General features: G+C 45.4%; 1 protein-coding gene across 1 annotated transcript in view; it reads right to left on the bottom strand.

Moving 5' to 3' along the window:
• The window catches only part of LOC138567566 (uncharacterized), a 171,228-nt gene that overhangs the window by 75,440 nt on the left and 82,535 nt on the right, over positions 1-13,253 (bottom strand). Inside the window, exon 3 of the mRNA XM_069645915.1 lies at positions 6,500-6,586. Within this exon, the coding sequence (XP_069502016.1) occupies positions 6,500-6,586 (87 nt within the window). The remainder of the gene's footprint in view (positions 1-6,499; positions 6,587-13,253) is intronic.

Here is a 13,253-nt window from a genome sequence, read left to right as displayed (position 1 = left end):
GACTCGGAGAAACAAAGTGAATACCTGATAAGAGGAACCAGGATAACTGACTCCGCGAGGATATCCACAGTGAGCAGTTAACAACAAGAAAAGTACGAATTAAAGGGTAGACAGATCAGGAAGCGCAGGCTTCGCCGGGGAAGAGAAAGTAGAGACAGGAGCCGGTAAGCACGATAGAAGGGTAAGAGGAAAACACAGTGTGGGCAGCGTACAGGGGTACACGCCGAGGCGGGAGGAACTAGGATCACAGGGGTCTTACACACAGAGAGAGATGTAGCGAGCTACGAGCGTATAGCACAAGAAAGTTGCAATGATCGGAGCGAGGGGCATTGCCTGTCTTTAATGTGCCGCAGCAACACAAAGACTAGACAATGGCCCCTCAATGGAGTTTCCAACGCTGCCATACCTTCCAGGGACGAAGCGTGACAGTTTGCCAGCCGGTGTTATCCATGTTGTTTGCATGGGCAACCTCGTGGTCAGGAAGGGCCTTCCTTTTCTGCACATGATGTGATAGTGTGTTTCTCTTCACACTTCGAGCTCCTCTGGTTTATCGCAGGGCACAACCCCGAGTGTGGAAACACTAACCCACATCTAAAACAAATTCTCTGAGGCCAGGTCCTGACCTCATCTACTGGTATCCCTCTCTGGTTGATGCTCTCGTCATGGTAGGGAGGTTCGGCGGTCCTCTCATCATGTCTCTCGCCGATGGAAGGGCTGCCACTGTCTCGTCTTTCTCTACTTTCTTCTTTAGCTGGGCCTGCGGGGGCGCTGGATGCTGCCACTTGTGGCGGGTGAAGAGCGTTGTGGATCACAGTGGGAAGGCGGGGCACTGCTTATCAAAGCACTGCTTCATCAGACTGGAGATGTGCGGTTATTCAGTCGCCTGCGGACTTGCAGGGAACCTGGACGTCACTCACACACGGCGGGAAAGGCGCGCAACAGCACGGCCGCCCTCAGGAGGCAATTGGACACAGTGGATGGCAGCGATTAGGATAGTCGGTCACCCACGAACGTGCAAGGACCAAGGACACCGTACAACACTGCGGGATAAGCGTGCTGCCGAGTGCAGTTGCAGGATGAACCACACACTGCAGACTTTAGCGGGATGGAGGATGTTGTAAAGAGACAGCAGAACTGTCCTGCGGGGTGAGCCATCTCCCCTCGTCGACAGTTGTTACACTTGGTTCATGCACAATAATGAATGTAGGCATCAGAGGAGGACTCAGAGACAGGTCTATTCTTATCAATCTTTATTCTTTAACTGACTCCTTTCTCCTTCGCTCCTCCCCTTCCTGTTACATCAGGTCCTCTCTTAAAGGGATCGTGGATTACATTATCTCGCACATAACACACACAATTGCATTGTCTACCGGCGCTCGGGCACAACTGCTCTAATGCTGAGATATGGCAAAGCATCAGATTAATGTACTGCTGCCCAGAGCACTGCATTTGCCACACAACAAGTTTTAATGCATTGCTGGCTGGATTACAGAAGATGGCCGCACATGGTTTAATGCACTATTAAGTGGCGCAACATATCCAACTTTACCTGAGCTAATTATCCTTCCCCTCTCCCATTCCTTCCCTTCCTCCCTGTTTGTTTACAACACCATTCTGTAATGGTAACCATTTTTAATAGCCTCAATCATTGCCCTTTATCACTGATATGTTAAATTTTGAATTTCTATGTAACTGATCGTAACACTCCACTAATGATGGGCCTATGCTACACATTTATCTTAACTATTGTAATTGTATATTTGTACAGTGCTTATACACAAGTGATGTGCTTCAAGGTGATTCAAGGCGGGAAGGGTACAAGGGAATACAGTAGTCATTCTTAGGCCTTAAGATTTCCGAATGATCTAATAAATAAGTGCTTCAGGCGCCACCAGATTAGGGAGGGAGATAAATGGGGGACAAGACAGAACTTACTAGGCTAAGTAAATTCAGGTCATGCAAGTGTACAGACAGAAGTGCAAGAGGTTGAGGCGGGAACAAGTGTGCTAAGTCCAGCAGGGTCATGGGTTAAGAGCAGAGAGGTTACCCCTCTCATGGAACACATGCTGAAAGTGCAATAGTGCAGAGCATAGTGCGTAGTCCCGGCGGCAAGTGCAAAGACTGGCAGGGGAGCCTGGGACATGTGAGGCTCTGGAGGTGAGCCAGGCGACCAGTCAGCAAAAGCTGAACAGAAGTAGGGGAGAGATGGAGGAGTGAGGCGGAGAAGAAAGAGAGAAGATTAGAAAGGGAGAGGGAGAGAGAAAGAGGAAGAGAAGAGGAAGGTCTTGAGGAGTTTCTGGAACTTAAGGAGCTCCGGCTAAAGGTGGAGAGAGGCAGGGAGGCTGTTCCAGAGGGAGGCGCCTGCAGAGGATAAAGATCTACCCCTGAATCTCTACTTGGAAAACGGCTCACCTGCAAAGAGTTGGAGGAGGACGAGTGGAGGGCTCGAGAAGGAGAGTATTTATAAAGAGAGCGTTGTTGTCAGGAAGGTCTGTAATCTCCTCTTCCTCCTGAGATGCTCCAGACTCCCTTTCCTCCCCTTCCTCCTCACCTTGAAGTCTCCGGTGTTGAGTCAGCTTTGGATTGTCCTTTGTTCGAGTCTTCACCCCTTTTTTTTTAAGATAGGAACGACCAAGGTAGGACGCCACAGTGACACCATTTGGGTGATCTGTGGCAACCCTCCTCGGTCGCTGGTCAATGGGCAAAAAGCCAGTGGCACAAAAAACCCCAGAAGATTTGGATCTACAAGTGCAGAGAGGTAGTGGTATACACACTCCGGAGGCAGCAGCAGAGGGAGAGGAATCTGGTGAACACGGTCCAGAAATAGAAGAAGTTCCAACAAGGATCGGGTATGAGACCAGATAATGGCAAAAGTTCCAGGACAGATAAACAGTAGAGGACTTGGCGAGGCAATCCACAAAACAGGCTATGGTCGGTACACCGGGAGATCAACAGGACGTAGTTCCGATTCAGAATAAACAGATGAGGGCTGGGTGAGGCAATCCACAAGACAAGCAATGGTCGGTACACGGAGATGAAAACAGAATAGGATCAGAGGAGGCCACAAAGAAGAGGACCAAAAAGGTAAGCACAATACAGGAAGGAAGCAAGAATCAACAGAATAAGTACAGAGAGAAAAGTACGAGACGGGAGGGAGGAAGGATAAGAGCCAGGAACGGAACAGACAAGGGAGGAGGAGTCAAGAAGGCGAGGAGAATACTGACTAAAGGAGCGGAGAGCAAGGAAAGGGAAAACCTTGGCGAAAAAGGGAAAAAAAAGGACTAGGAGAAAAAAGGAAACTCCACGAAAAGCAGCGCTGGAAACAGGGCGAAAAACACTGTACGTTGCAACGCACCCGACCCTGGAAGTGAAAGGATTAAATACCGGTGTCAGGAACGTCGCAACGACAGCTAGACCTGCACCGCGCGCTTCCTAAAAAACGTGATGGAACCCGCTATGGCGGGCGCAGCTTCCACCTCTTCCAAAGCCGCCAGGTCCCCTGAGGCGTGACAGTTGTAGATAGTGCAGGTTCCGGCCCTAGAAAGCCTTGTGGACTATGCAGAGGGTTTTGAACTTGATCCTAGCAGCCACAGGGAGCCAGTGGAGGGATTTCAGCACCAGAGGGATGCGGTCCCTGGGCTTGAGGCCAAGGATAAGTCTTACAGTTCTGTTCTGGATGAGTTGTAGCGGACGGAGAGTAGAAGTAGGAAGATTGAGAAAGAGGCTGTTGCAGTAGTCCAGCCTAGAGAGAACCAGGGTTATGGGAAAAGTGGGCCTTTGTGGAAGTTGAGAAAAGGTAGAGTACCTCTGAGGGGTTGTAGCTGGTAGTGGGACATTTTGGAGAAGTCAGAGATGTGAGAAGAGAAGGAAAGAGTGGAGTCGAAAATGGCCACCAGATTTCTTGCCTCACTAGCAAGTGGGGGCTCAGGGCCAAGGGAGGCCGGCCAGTGAGAACTTGGGAAGGCTGGGGCAGGGGTTCCAATGATGAAAATCTCTGTCTTACTGGCATTGAGGCAGAGATTGTTAGCAGCACACCAAGACTGAATTGCGGACAGGCAGTCAGGAATGAGCAAGGAGGAGGAAGAGAGCCTGAAGGAGCGCTCTGTGTCATCCGCATAACACTGAAAATTAGAGGTGAAGGTAGAGATCCTGAGGGCCAGAGGGGCCATGTAGACATTGAAGAACCAAGGGGGTAGGTTAGATCCCTGGGGACACCACAAGTAGAGAGAGTGATAGAGGAGAGAAAGGACCCAAGTTCCACCTGGGAAGGACGGTCAGAGATAAAGGAGGCAAGCCACGCCAGGGCCAGATCTGTGATACCCAGGGTATCATGGAGATAGGAGATCAGGATGTCATGGTTTACCACGTCGAAGGCCTCATTTGACGGCCCTCGAGCTTAGAACAGGGTCTATGTAGGGGTGGCCAGGGGTTCCTCTCCCATACCACCTCTGGGCCTATCATCCACCAACTGAAGGATGCACTATGCCTCCTTATTCACCCCACTAAACATCCCCATATTTGGACAGGGATCTTCGGCACAATACATATGATGCATAGCATCGCACTGTCTGGGGATGTAGTGATCTGCCAGGTTACTGTGGGTCTACATTGTGTGAAAGGTGACCCACTTGTTCTTCAGTTTTGTGTTCTGAGATGGCATAACTGTGTAGGTCTACTTTTTCCTGTAGATCCTGGCAGATCTCCCCTCAGCACATTCCTTGTGGGCAATGGATGAGTGGCATAGACTCATCCAATGCCCACAAGGGTGAGGTAGACAGCATTTAAAGTTGTGTTGCCTTGTCTGAAATGCGCCACTGGGTGTGCAGGGGGATTGTCTTAAGGTGGATGGGCCCAGCAGAGTTGCGGATTCCACTTTAGTGACTTTGAAATCACAGAAACAGGCATCCCTTCTACACCCAGTGTGTGCGATATGATGTGGTGTTCAAATAAACTTTGAACAACTGAATATCCACTTCACTTCTTCAACTATTCACCATAGTTATTTATGGATGTCTTCATAACACGTTATTTTTTTGTTTCTGATCTTTTTATAATTTTTTTTAAATAATATAACATTCGAACGTACAGGCAGAGATCGTTTAGGCCAAAATGACCGAAAGAAAATGTCAGAATGCGTGATTTAGCAGATTTTCGGCTGTTCGAAAATTCTGAGCGGCTGAAAAGTTCGACCAGATCACGCATTCGGTGCTGGGGGATGCAGGGGTTTCCCCTGCACCGTTGTTCAATATATTGTGAGCAGGGGTTGAGGGGGAGTCCCCTGCAGCCATCCCAAAAAAGATAAAGGGCTGCAGAGGCTGCCGGGGTGTCCCCCATGACCCCTGCTCACTATACATTGAGCGGGGGTTGCAGGGTTTTCCCCTGCAGGGGTCCTGCAGTCCCCCCCAAAACAAATAAGAATAAAAGCCTGCGGGGTGTACCCTGCAGCCCCCACTAACTATTCTGTAAAGTATAGTGAACGGGGGTCGAGGGGGACACCCCTGCAGAGGACCCGACAAAACATAAAAAAGGAAAGGACGCTGTGGCAGTGGTTCCCGATCACAGAAGTTAAAGGGAACAGGTGTTGCAGGGACACGGCAAGTCAGAATGCAAAGTAAGAAGGGGGTTAGGGGCTAAGGGTGTGGGTAGGGGAGTGTTGGGGGTGTGGGTAAGGGTTTGAGTAACTCGGAAATGTTCCGGTTAGAAAAACCGAAGATTATTTCGAAAAAATAATCTTCAGTCTTTTCTCCCTCAAACATTTCCGCTTCGGGCATTCAACCCAAATCGCAGAGATAACAGGTCAATGCAACATCAACATGTAAAACCGAAACCCCCCCCCCCCACCCTCTTGGAATCGCCTGGGATATTGAACCAGGTGTAGGTGAAACAATCCCATCAACAAATGAGCGGCAAGCGTGTTGTGCTCCAAGTACAACATCAAAAAAATGTTTAAACAAATGCACAACACACCAGCAGGACCGGTGATGAACTTTAACCTTCTATTTGTGAAAATTGAGGGTTTCATGTTTTTAACGTTGACGGTCCAGGCTACAATGAATTCAAGCAATGAACAGGCTCAATTGTTGTATAGCAGTAATATTGGTCTTTACAATGTATATAGGTCCCCCTTATTTATTAATTTTTTTTTGTTGATTTCAAAAATGAATAAAATGCAGTTTATTCTCCATAAGGAGACCAAGCGCAGCAGAGAGAAAGTTATTAAACAAAAAATTGTGCTTATCAAAAAAACAATTATACATATGGATATAAGAAAGTAATGAAAAGGGAAAGGCTGAATACTGATGTATATCAGAGCAAGCATTTTTTGTTAGATAACGGAATTGAGGACGGAAAGGATGCAGACGTTTGACATTTGTACAGGATGATACAATGATGATAAGTTGGGGCGCTGAACGTAGAAGCCAGACTTTCTACTTTCATTGTCAGACAACATCTCAAACACAAGCAGAAACCATACAGATGACATTATTAAAGCCATCACCTTCCTGCCAGTGCATTTCATAGACTCCATGCTTGGTACATCATCCTCAGTGGATCGGGTGTAACATGCCCGGCACTTTGTTGTTTTCTGTAATGGGGAGAAAACAAGAGGGGAAACATTTAAAGAAGAAGTGAGAGAACATTGATCCTTGAGACAGTGTTTTCTGAGAATAGCAGGAAGGACAGCTACAGTCAGGGCAATACGTGCCAATGTGCTTTGGACTGCCAATCATCAGTGCATCCACTCTGGCAAACTATATGGCTCGTGACCACAGGGATTTGCTCTAGGCAGCTTCCATTCCATCCGTTTATAGTTTCTTTGCACCATTGACTTGGTTATAGTTGATACCCTTCTGTAATGTCACAAATGGGTAATAATTGGAATGGAAATGCCCAGTTTAAATCCTAGTGGTTATGATTAATTCATAGCTTTCTAACTATCAGTTTTGGTGCTTATAGTGAGTGTTCCGAAGTGGGAAGAGGTGTGCACAGAAGTGTGTCCCTTGGCCTCTCTGCCTTGAATCCCAAACTATACCTCATTGATGAGACTGAAGAAGGCTGTCTGTGTTTGTTTATGTCCTGCATAGAGGGGAACCAGTTCTGGCTGCACTACTCCCTGCGATGGCAAGAACAAGTCTAAAGGCTACTCCTCCGCGCAGTCAATGTTCATTCTATCACTGGGGCACTGTGCAAATCGACCCGGCAATAATAGAATAATCGTAATAGTGAATACATTCATTCATAGAGCATGGTAAAGGAGAAAAGCGATCTTAGTAACACCGGAAACCAAACTGTAGATGATTTTGAATGATTCTTTATGTATAGTTTTCTCTGACCCATTGCCATTGCAGGGAGAGAAAGATTTCGGGTTGTGTTACCTTCTTCTGCATTCTTCTTTATACTTATTATTGTTATGTAATACCGGGAAGATCGCTCAAGGTCAGCATGACAGCGCAATGAATTATGAGTTTGAATCACGGTCCACACTTAGAGACTGGTCTTCGGCCTTAAACTGATATAAAACCTCAATTTATTTTTTCTTTATTTGGAATAAGGTGGAATTTTCTATGCATTTGGTCGTTTATATATTTGTTTGTAATGCATTACTGTTTTTATTGAACAGCAGTAAGTCATTGATTGATGGAAGTAGCGAAGCATAGCATGTGGTGGGACTACTTGGCCCTATGGTGTCAATGAAGGGCATATCATATGGTAACAGTAAATGCAAGGTTCCAGGTACAACAATCATACAGTTGGTACTAGCATCATATGCAAGTGGTGTCATGGCATGCAATGGTTTTCCTCTGGTATGCCAGGTTCATGCACCCTTCTTCAGGCAAGCTGCTTTGATGATATGCCCAGATTCTCAAGATAAGGCAGGTGACTGTGTGCTCTCGCCATGTGCCCTTGTGCCAATAAATATCCTGGTACTATCCTCATTCTCTATGTTGCTATCAGTGCCATGCAACCAATTCCTGAATGCCAGTATTCCCTCTCATCAGTGAAATTGCCCATGTGTATCTCCAGCCCCAAGTGTTTACTTATCAGTGTCCGTGTCTATCCACCATCAGTGTCTTACTCATGTGTGTGAATGCTCCAACTCAATATCACTTTTTTAAACTCATTGTTAGCAAAGACAATCGTCATCCTGTGCAGGGACAACATTCATTGCAGGTTCCTATGCACGGATTTGCATTCAGTGCTGAATCAAGCAATTAGTGAAAGTTCCCACATGCCTCCGTACTGCCACCACTTAGAGGAAGACAGACACTGATGAGTGTGGGCATAGAATAGTGGTGAATGTGCCACTAGCATGAATGGTGTAGTGCCCTGAGCGTTAATAAGGGCAATGTCAAGTGTGCTCGGGATAGACCAGTATTGGCATTGAGTCTGAAAACAGGCTCTCATAATGGATGTAGATGGTTGTGCCGATGAGTTGTGTGGGTGATTGCATTAAAGACCTCAAGACTGATGGAGACCAGTGCACTAACTCCATTATCACTGTAGTAAAATGTTTCTGAGCATTGTTTCCCATCATCCCAGGAACTGTGCAGTCATGATACTGGAGGTCATTACGAGCTGGGCGGTAAGGGTTAACGGTCACCGGTAATGATGTTGGTGCCGGTAAACCCTTACCGCCCTATTCCGAGGTCCCTAGCGGGTGCCAGCAGGAACGGCAATTTGCGGGCCCGTTATTAGCGCCTTCCCCATTCCCATTGAGCCCTGTGGGGGCTAAAATGGGAATGGGGAATGGTTTACTGAATGGGGACTTACCGGGTCTGCATAGGTCGGAATGTCCTGATAAGTCAGCATTTAGTGAGCCCGGACCCGGGTTTGGAGGCAGCCTTGGCGCTAATAGCGCCATGGCTACCTCCAAACTCGTAATGACACCCACTGTCTGGCATACTTAAGAACTTGTGTAATAGCATTTTTTCTGGGAATGCTGACAGTGCCACGCATTAATTCGTGTGCTGTGGTTGTGGCATCAACAATATGTGGGAAACACAAACACTCATATAACGTGAGACTCACTAGCCTGTGTAAATTAATAAGGGCCTTATAAATGATTGGACAGATATTCGACGGAGTCTTCTCTCTGGGAATTACAATTAGTGGCAGTGTTAATCAGGAAAATCTGCCCAATTACAGACATGCCACTGCAACAGTCGAAATAATAGTGAATTTCTTTAAGTACACCTGAAGATATTTCAGTAAATCCACTTGGAATATTTTCTCTATCCATATCCACCCTCTTTTTTAGGGTAGAAACATATTCTCTGTACTCATGGGTTTTACAACTACAGTTGTTTAATGTGCAAAGGGGCCAATTCTGAGAGGCCTGTTGTTTCACCCATTACAATGTCCCCATGGCCATTTATTTTATTTGGCATGCAACTGCTTTCAGGCCACGTAGCTACCTAACATGAAAGAATGCATACTGAGGAAATGTGAGCACGGAGAAACTATGTGGCAGTTTATCATATATTTGTATTTTTTCATTGTGTAAGTGTTATTGGTTAATAGTAACCTTCAACAAAAACACAATCAATTTATAAAGATCATTACATTATATTAATCAGATGAAAAAGATGAGGATATAAACAATTGACATTCATCACATATAAAACAGCATATTTCGTTACCCATTAAAACACTGAGTAACCATAAAATACATACAAAACATAATAAAATCATTAATATTCTAATACAACCCCTACACTTGTTTTCATTTCAATATAGTTTAACCACTGCCCCCTTCCTCAAGTTTCAATGATTTAAGAAACCCAAAAACTGCAATCTGAACCGAGGTGGTATGACCATTGAAACATCTCTTCCAAAAATAATCTACTTCAAGGAACGACAATGAGGCCCTCATCACGAGTTGGACGGTAACGCTGGCGTTAATAGCCCTACTGCCAAATCCCCCCGGCGCTAATAGTACCGTATCACGTGTTTGGCGGAACGGGTATTGCCCATTCCCCACTAAACCCATTCGGGAATTCCCCATTCCCCACTGGGCTCAATGGGGAATTTTCGTGCTCTTACCGCCGGCGGTAAGAGCACGAAATTTCGGCAGATTTCCCCCCAGCTCAGAGCTGGGGGAAATCTGCCAAACCCGTGATTTGGCGGACCCTTAAATACGGTGGTAATAGCGCTACCGCTGCATTTAAGGGTTACCGCCAAACTCGTGATGAGGCCCTGAGTGGGAAAAATGTCTAAAGTATCTCAATCTATTTGAATTGTGTGTAGGCCAATTAATAAACAGATGCAGCAGTTTTGGTTGCAATAGGAGCCATACAGAATCTAGACAGAGCATTTTCCAGATCCAATTGTTTATATCTTACTAGTATTTAATTTGTTAATTTTAGATTCCAATGGAATCTTATGAATACAACTTTGCTTGGATAGACCGATAAGTAAGGTGCAAGCATTTCGAATTTCGTATGAACTTCATTACGATGATTCATTGAAGAATAACTATGCAGGTCTTCCATGGTCCTAACCCAGTCCCAGTTACCTAAAAGATGCTTAATGTAAACAGGTCTACAAGCCAACTCCTCTTTATTGGAGCCATTCTCCCTCAAGAACAGATCACCAATTGTACTATTAAAGTAGCCATTCCCTACGTATGTTATTTACCATTTCATATAAATCTCTATACAATGTATTGGGATTTTCATTCGGGATTTTCCCAAAGAAATTCCAGCAATTCCAAATCATAAAGATTGGATGCCCATTTCAAATCGAATAGCAGTGACTGAAACGGGATTTGGAAGTTTAATAATTCTCCCCCATACCAAAGCTTCTAGTACAGACGCATAAACCAAATTAGAGGAATCAAACAGCTCAGTGCCATAAACTAGTTTGGGGAATATTTTCGCCTCATAATATTTCAATTTTACAGGCTGGATTCACCAAACTCACAGCTTTCGAGTGTAACCATACCTTCATGTTATCCTTGTGTGATTTGTCAAAAATGGGAAATCTCAAATACACAAAGTGATTCACTATTTCTAGTTTTTCTTTTCTATTCCACCATGTATAATTGTACCATTTTCTTTTTGTGGTACAGTGAATCACCTTAGTTTTTTACGAATTAACTAATAAATAATTTCTCTCTGCGTATAGCACAAAAACATCAATATGTTGTTGCAGCCCCCTTGCTGTTAAGTCAAATAACAACAATTCTGCAGCGTAGGACAGTTACGTGAGCCTTTTCTTGTTAAACTTCTCTAGTGACTCACCAATGTCTGAGACAAAGATTTTGTCGGCAGGGGAAAAGAATGCAACACTGCCTAACTCCCGCCTGTGTAGCTATTTTCTTAGAGAGTGAATGAACCCTGTTGATCCGGTCTGAATGTTAGAGTGCGAATATACGGCAATAATTCATCGTAGCAAACCCCTGGGAATGCTCCCGCTAATTAATTTAGCTCACATTATGTTTGTTGACTTTGTCAAACGCGGCCGAGATTCATTGTTACTTTATATGGAGAATTAATATTGGTGCTCCAAATTGAGCAATTCATAACACAAAGCCATTTAAATTCGTCCCATGTTTTGATGGAAAAACTGTTTGCCATTTTTGAAGCCTACCAACTTTAAGTGCCCAGCTCTCTAGATGGATAAGCAGCAAGGCCCCAAAGACCTTGCTGTCGGCATCCAAGATTGATATTGGTCTATAATTCTTTGGGTCAGTATGGTCACCCTTTTCATGCACTGGAATTACATATGCTGTCTGCCATAGCAAAATCGTAGTCCTTCTGTCGCCCATCTGCTTAAAATACATCGTAAAGATCGTTGACTACAAAACAGGGTTCTCCTGAAACACAATGTTTGACAACTTATTCGTGCTGGGTGCCCAAGACCTACTTAATGCCAAATTATTATTTGAAATATGGTATCTTGATCAATAGCTAATTGTCACTCCCCGTTGTCCATCCTACTATGTTGTCGGTCTTTGCATTCTGATTCCTCTGACCAAATACCACCCCAAAGTGGTCAACACAGGCCTCTTCGCCAACCGGATTCACTTGCATGTCAGCTTGACTAGGCCCAAGTTTGTTTTCAATTCTGCAAAAGGAGGCCGAGTCCTTATAACACAAGAGATCTAACATTGTCTGCACATCCTTCTGCAGGAGAGGAACATGATAACCTTCAAGCCAATTATGATGCACCTCTTTAGCTTTTTTTAACCAAAGCAATCACAGTATCATCGCCCCCACCATTAAGGCTTTTTTTAATCGCTCCTAATTTAAGCTCTTATTGTTTTTCCTGCATAACTTTAAAATCAAATTGGTGGGTATATTTAGTAGGGCACTTCCCGTTGTATCTGTTTCATCTGATACACTCCTATGCCTTCAAAGTTCTGCGTTGTAGCAGGCTGACCATCAGTGAGGAAATTACATCAGCTGTTTTTATAATAGTATGCAGTCTTGCGGCCCTTTCAAGATGGTCGCCGCCTCCCCACTTCACTAAGAAGGCACCTCTGGTGCTTACTGCCCACCTCCTGCAACACATTTGGACAGGGCAGCCTTTTTGTGCCCTATCAGGAAGCCGGCAGGCTCTAGTCAGGCCACCTCAATAAAGGTCCACATCTAAGGCCCCTTGAGGGCTTGATGGACCCCCTACTCCTTGCACCCCGCAGCACCTCATGGAACAGCCACCAGGCATACATCCTGTTACCCCACCAACTTGGGCCTCTGGAACATTGTGCACCCCTCAAGATTACCTGTGAGTCATGGCTGCACATTGGTATCGCTTTTTCCACTAACCTAATCAGATGTAAACCAAGGTGCTAGTGTGTTTTTTAACATCCCTGCACCCCTTTTTACATTGCATTCTGTGCTTCTGGTGTCACTCGAATCCTGGTGTGTTTTTTTTAACATCTCTGCACCCCTTTTTGCATTGCATTCTGTGCTTCTGGTGTAAGGCAAAGCAAAACGCTGCTGCTTTGGGCTGTTCACTGCTGCTGGACTCCGATCCACTTCTCTGTTCCACGTCCTGCGTGAAGCCCCGCCCACAGAGAAAGAGGAAGGATATGATATGATGTGGCACTTATAACGCACCTATACACAAGTGTTTCAAGGTGTGAAAACACTGGGTATAAAATCTCCCAGGACCACCCTTGTTGTGAAGCCCTGCATGCAAAGCACAACGCTGCTGTTTTGTGCTGTTCACTGTTGCTGTACTCCACTCCACTTCTCTGTCCTGTGACCTGTGTAAAGCCCCGCCCACATAGAAGAGGAAGTAGGGTA

The sequence above is a fragment of the Ambystoma mexicanum genome, chromosome 2p (assembly GCF_040938575.1).
Source record: "Ambystoma mexicanum isolate Mex_15411 chromosome 2p, UKY_AmexF1_1, whole genome shotgun sequence".
NCBI classification, from domain to species: Eukaryota; Metazoa; Chordata; class Amphibia; order Caudata; family Ambystomatidae; genus Ambystoma; species Ambystoma mexicanum.
Note: the sequence above shows the minus strand (reverse complement) of the source record. Positions and strands in the feature narration are given on the sequence as shown.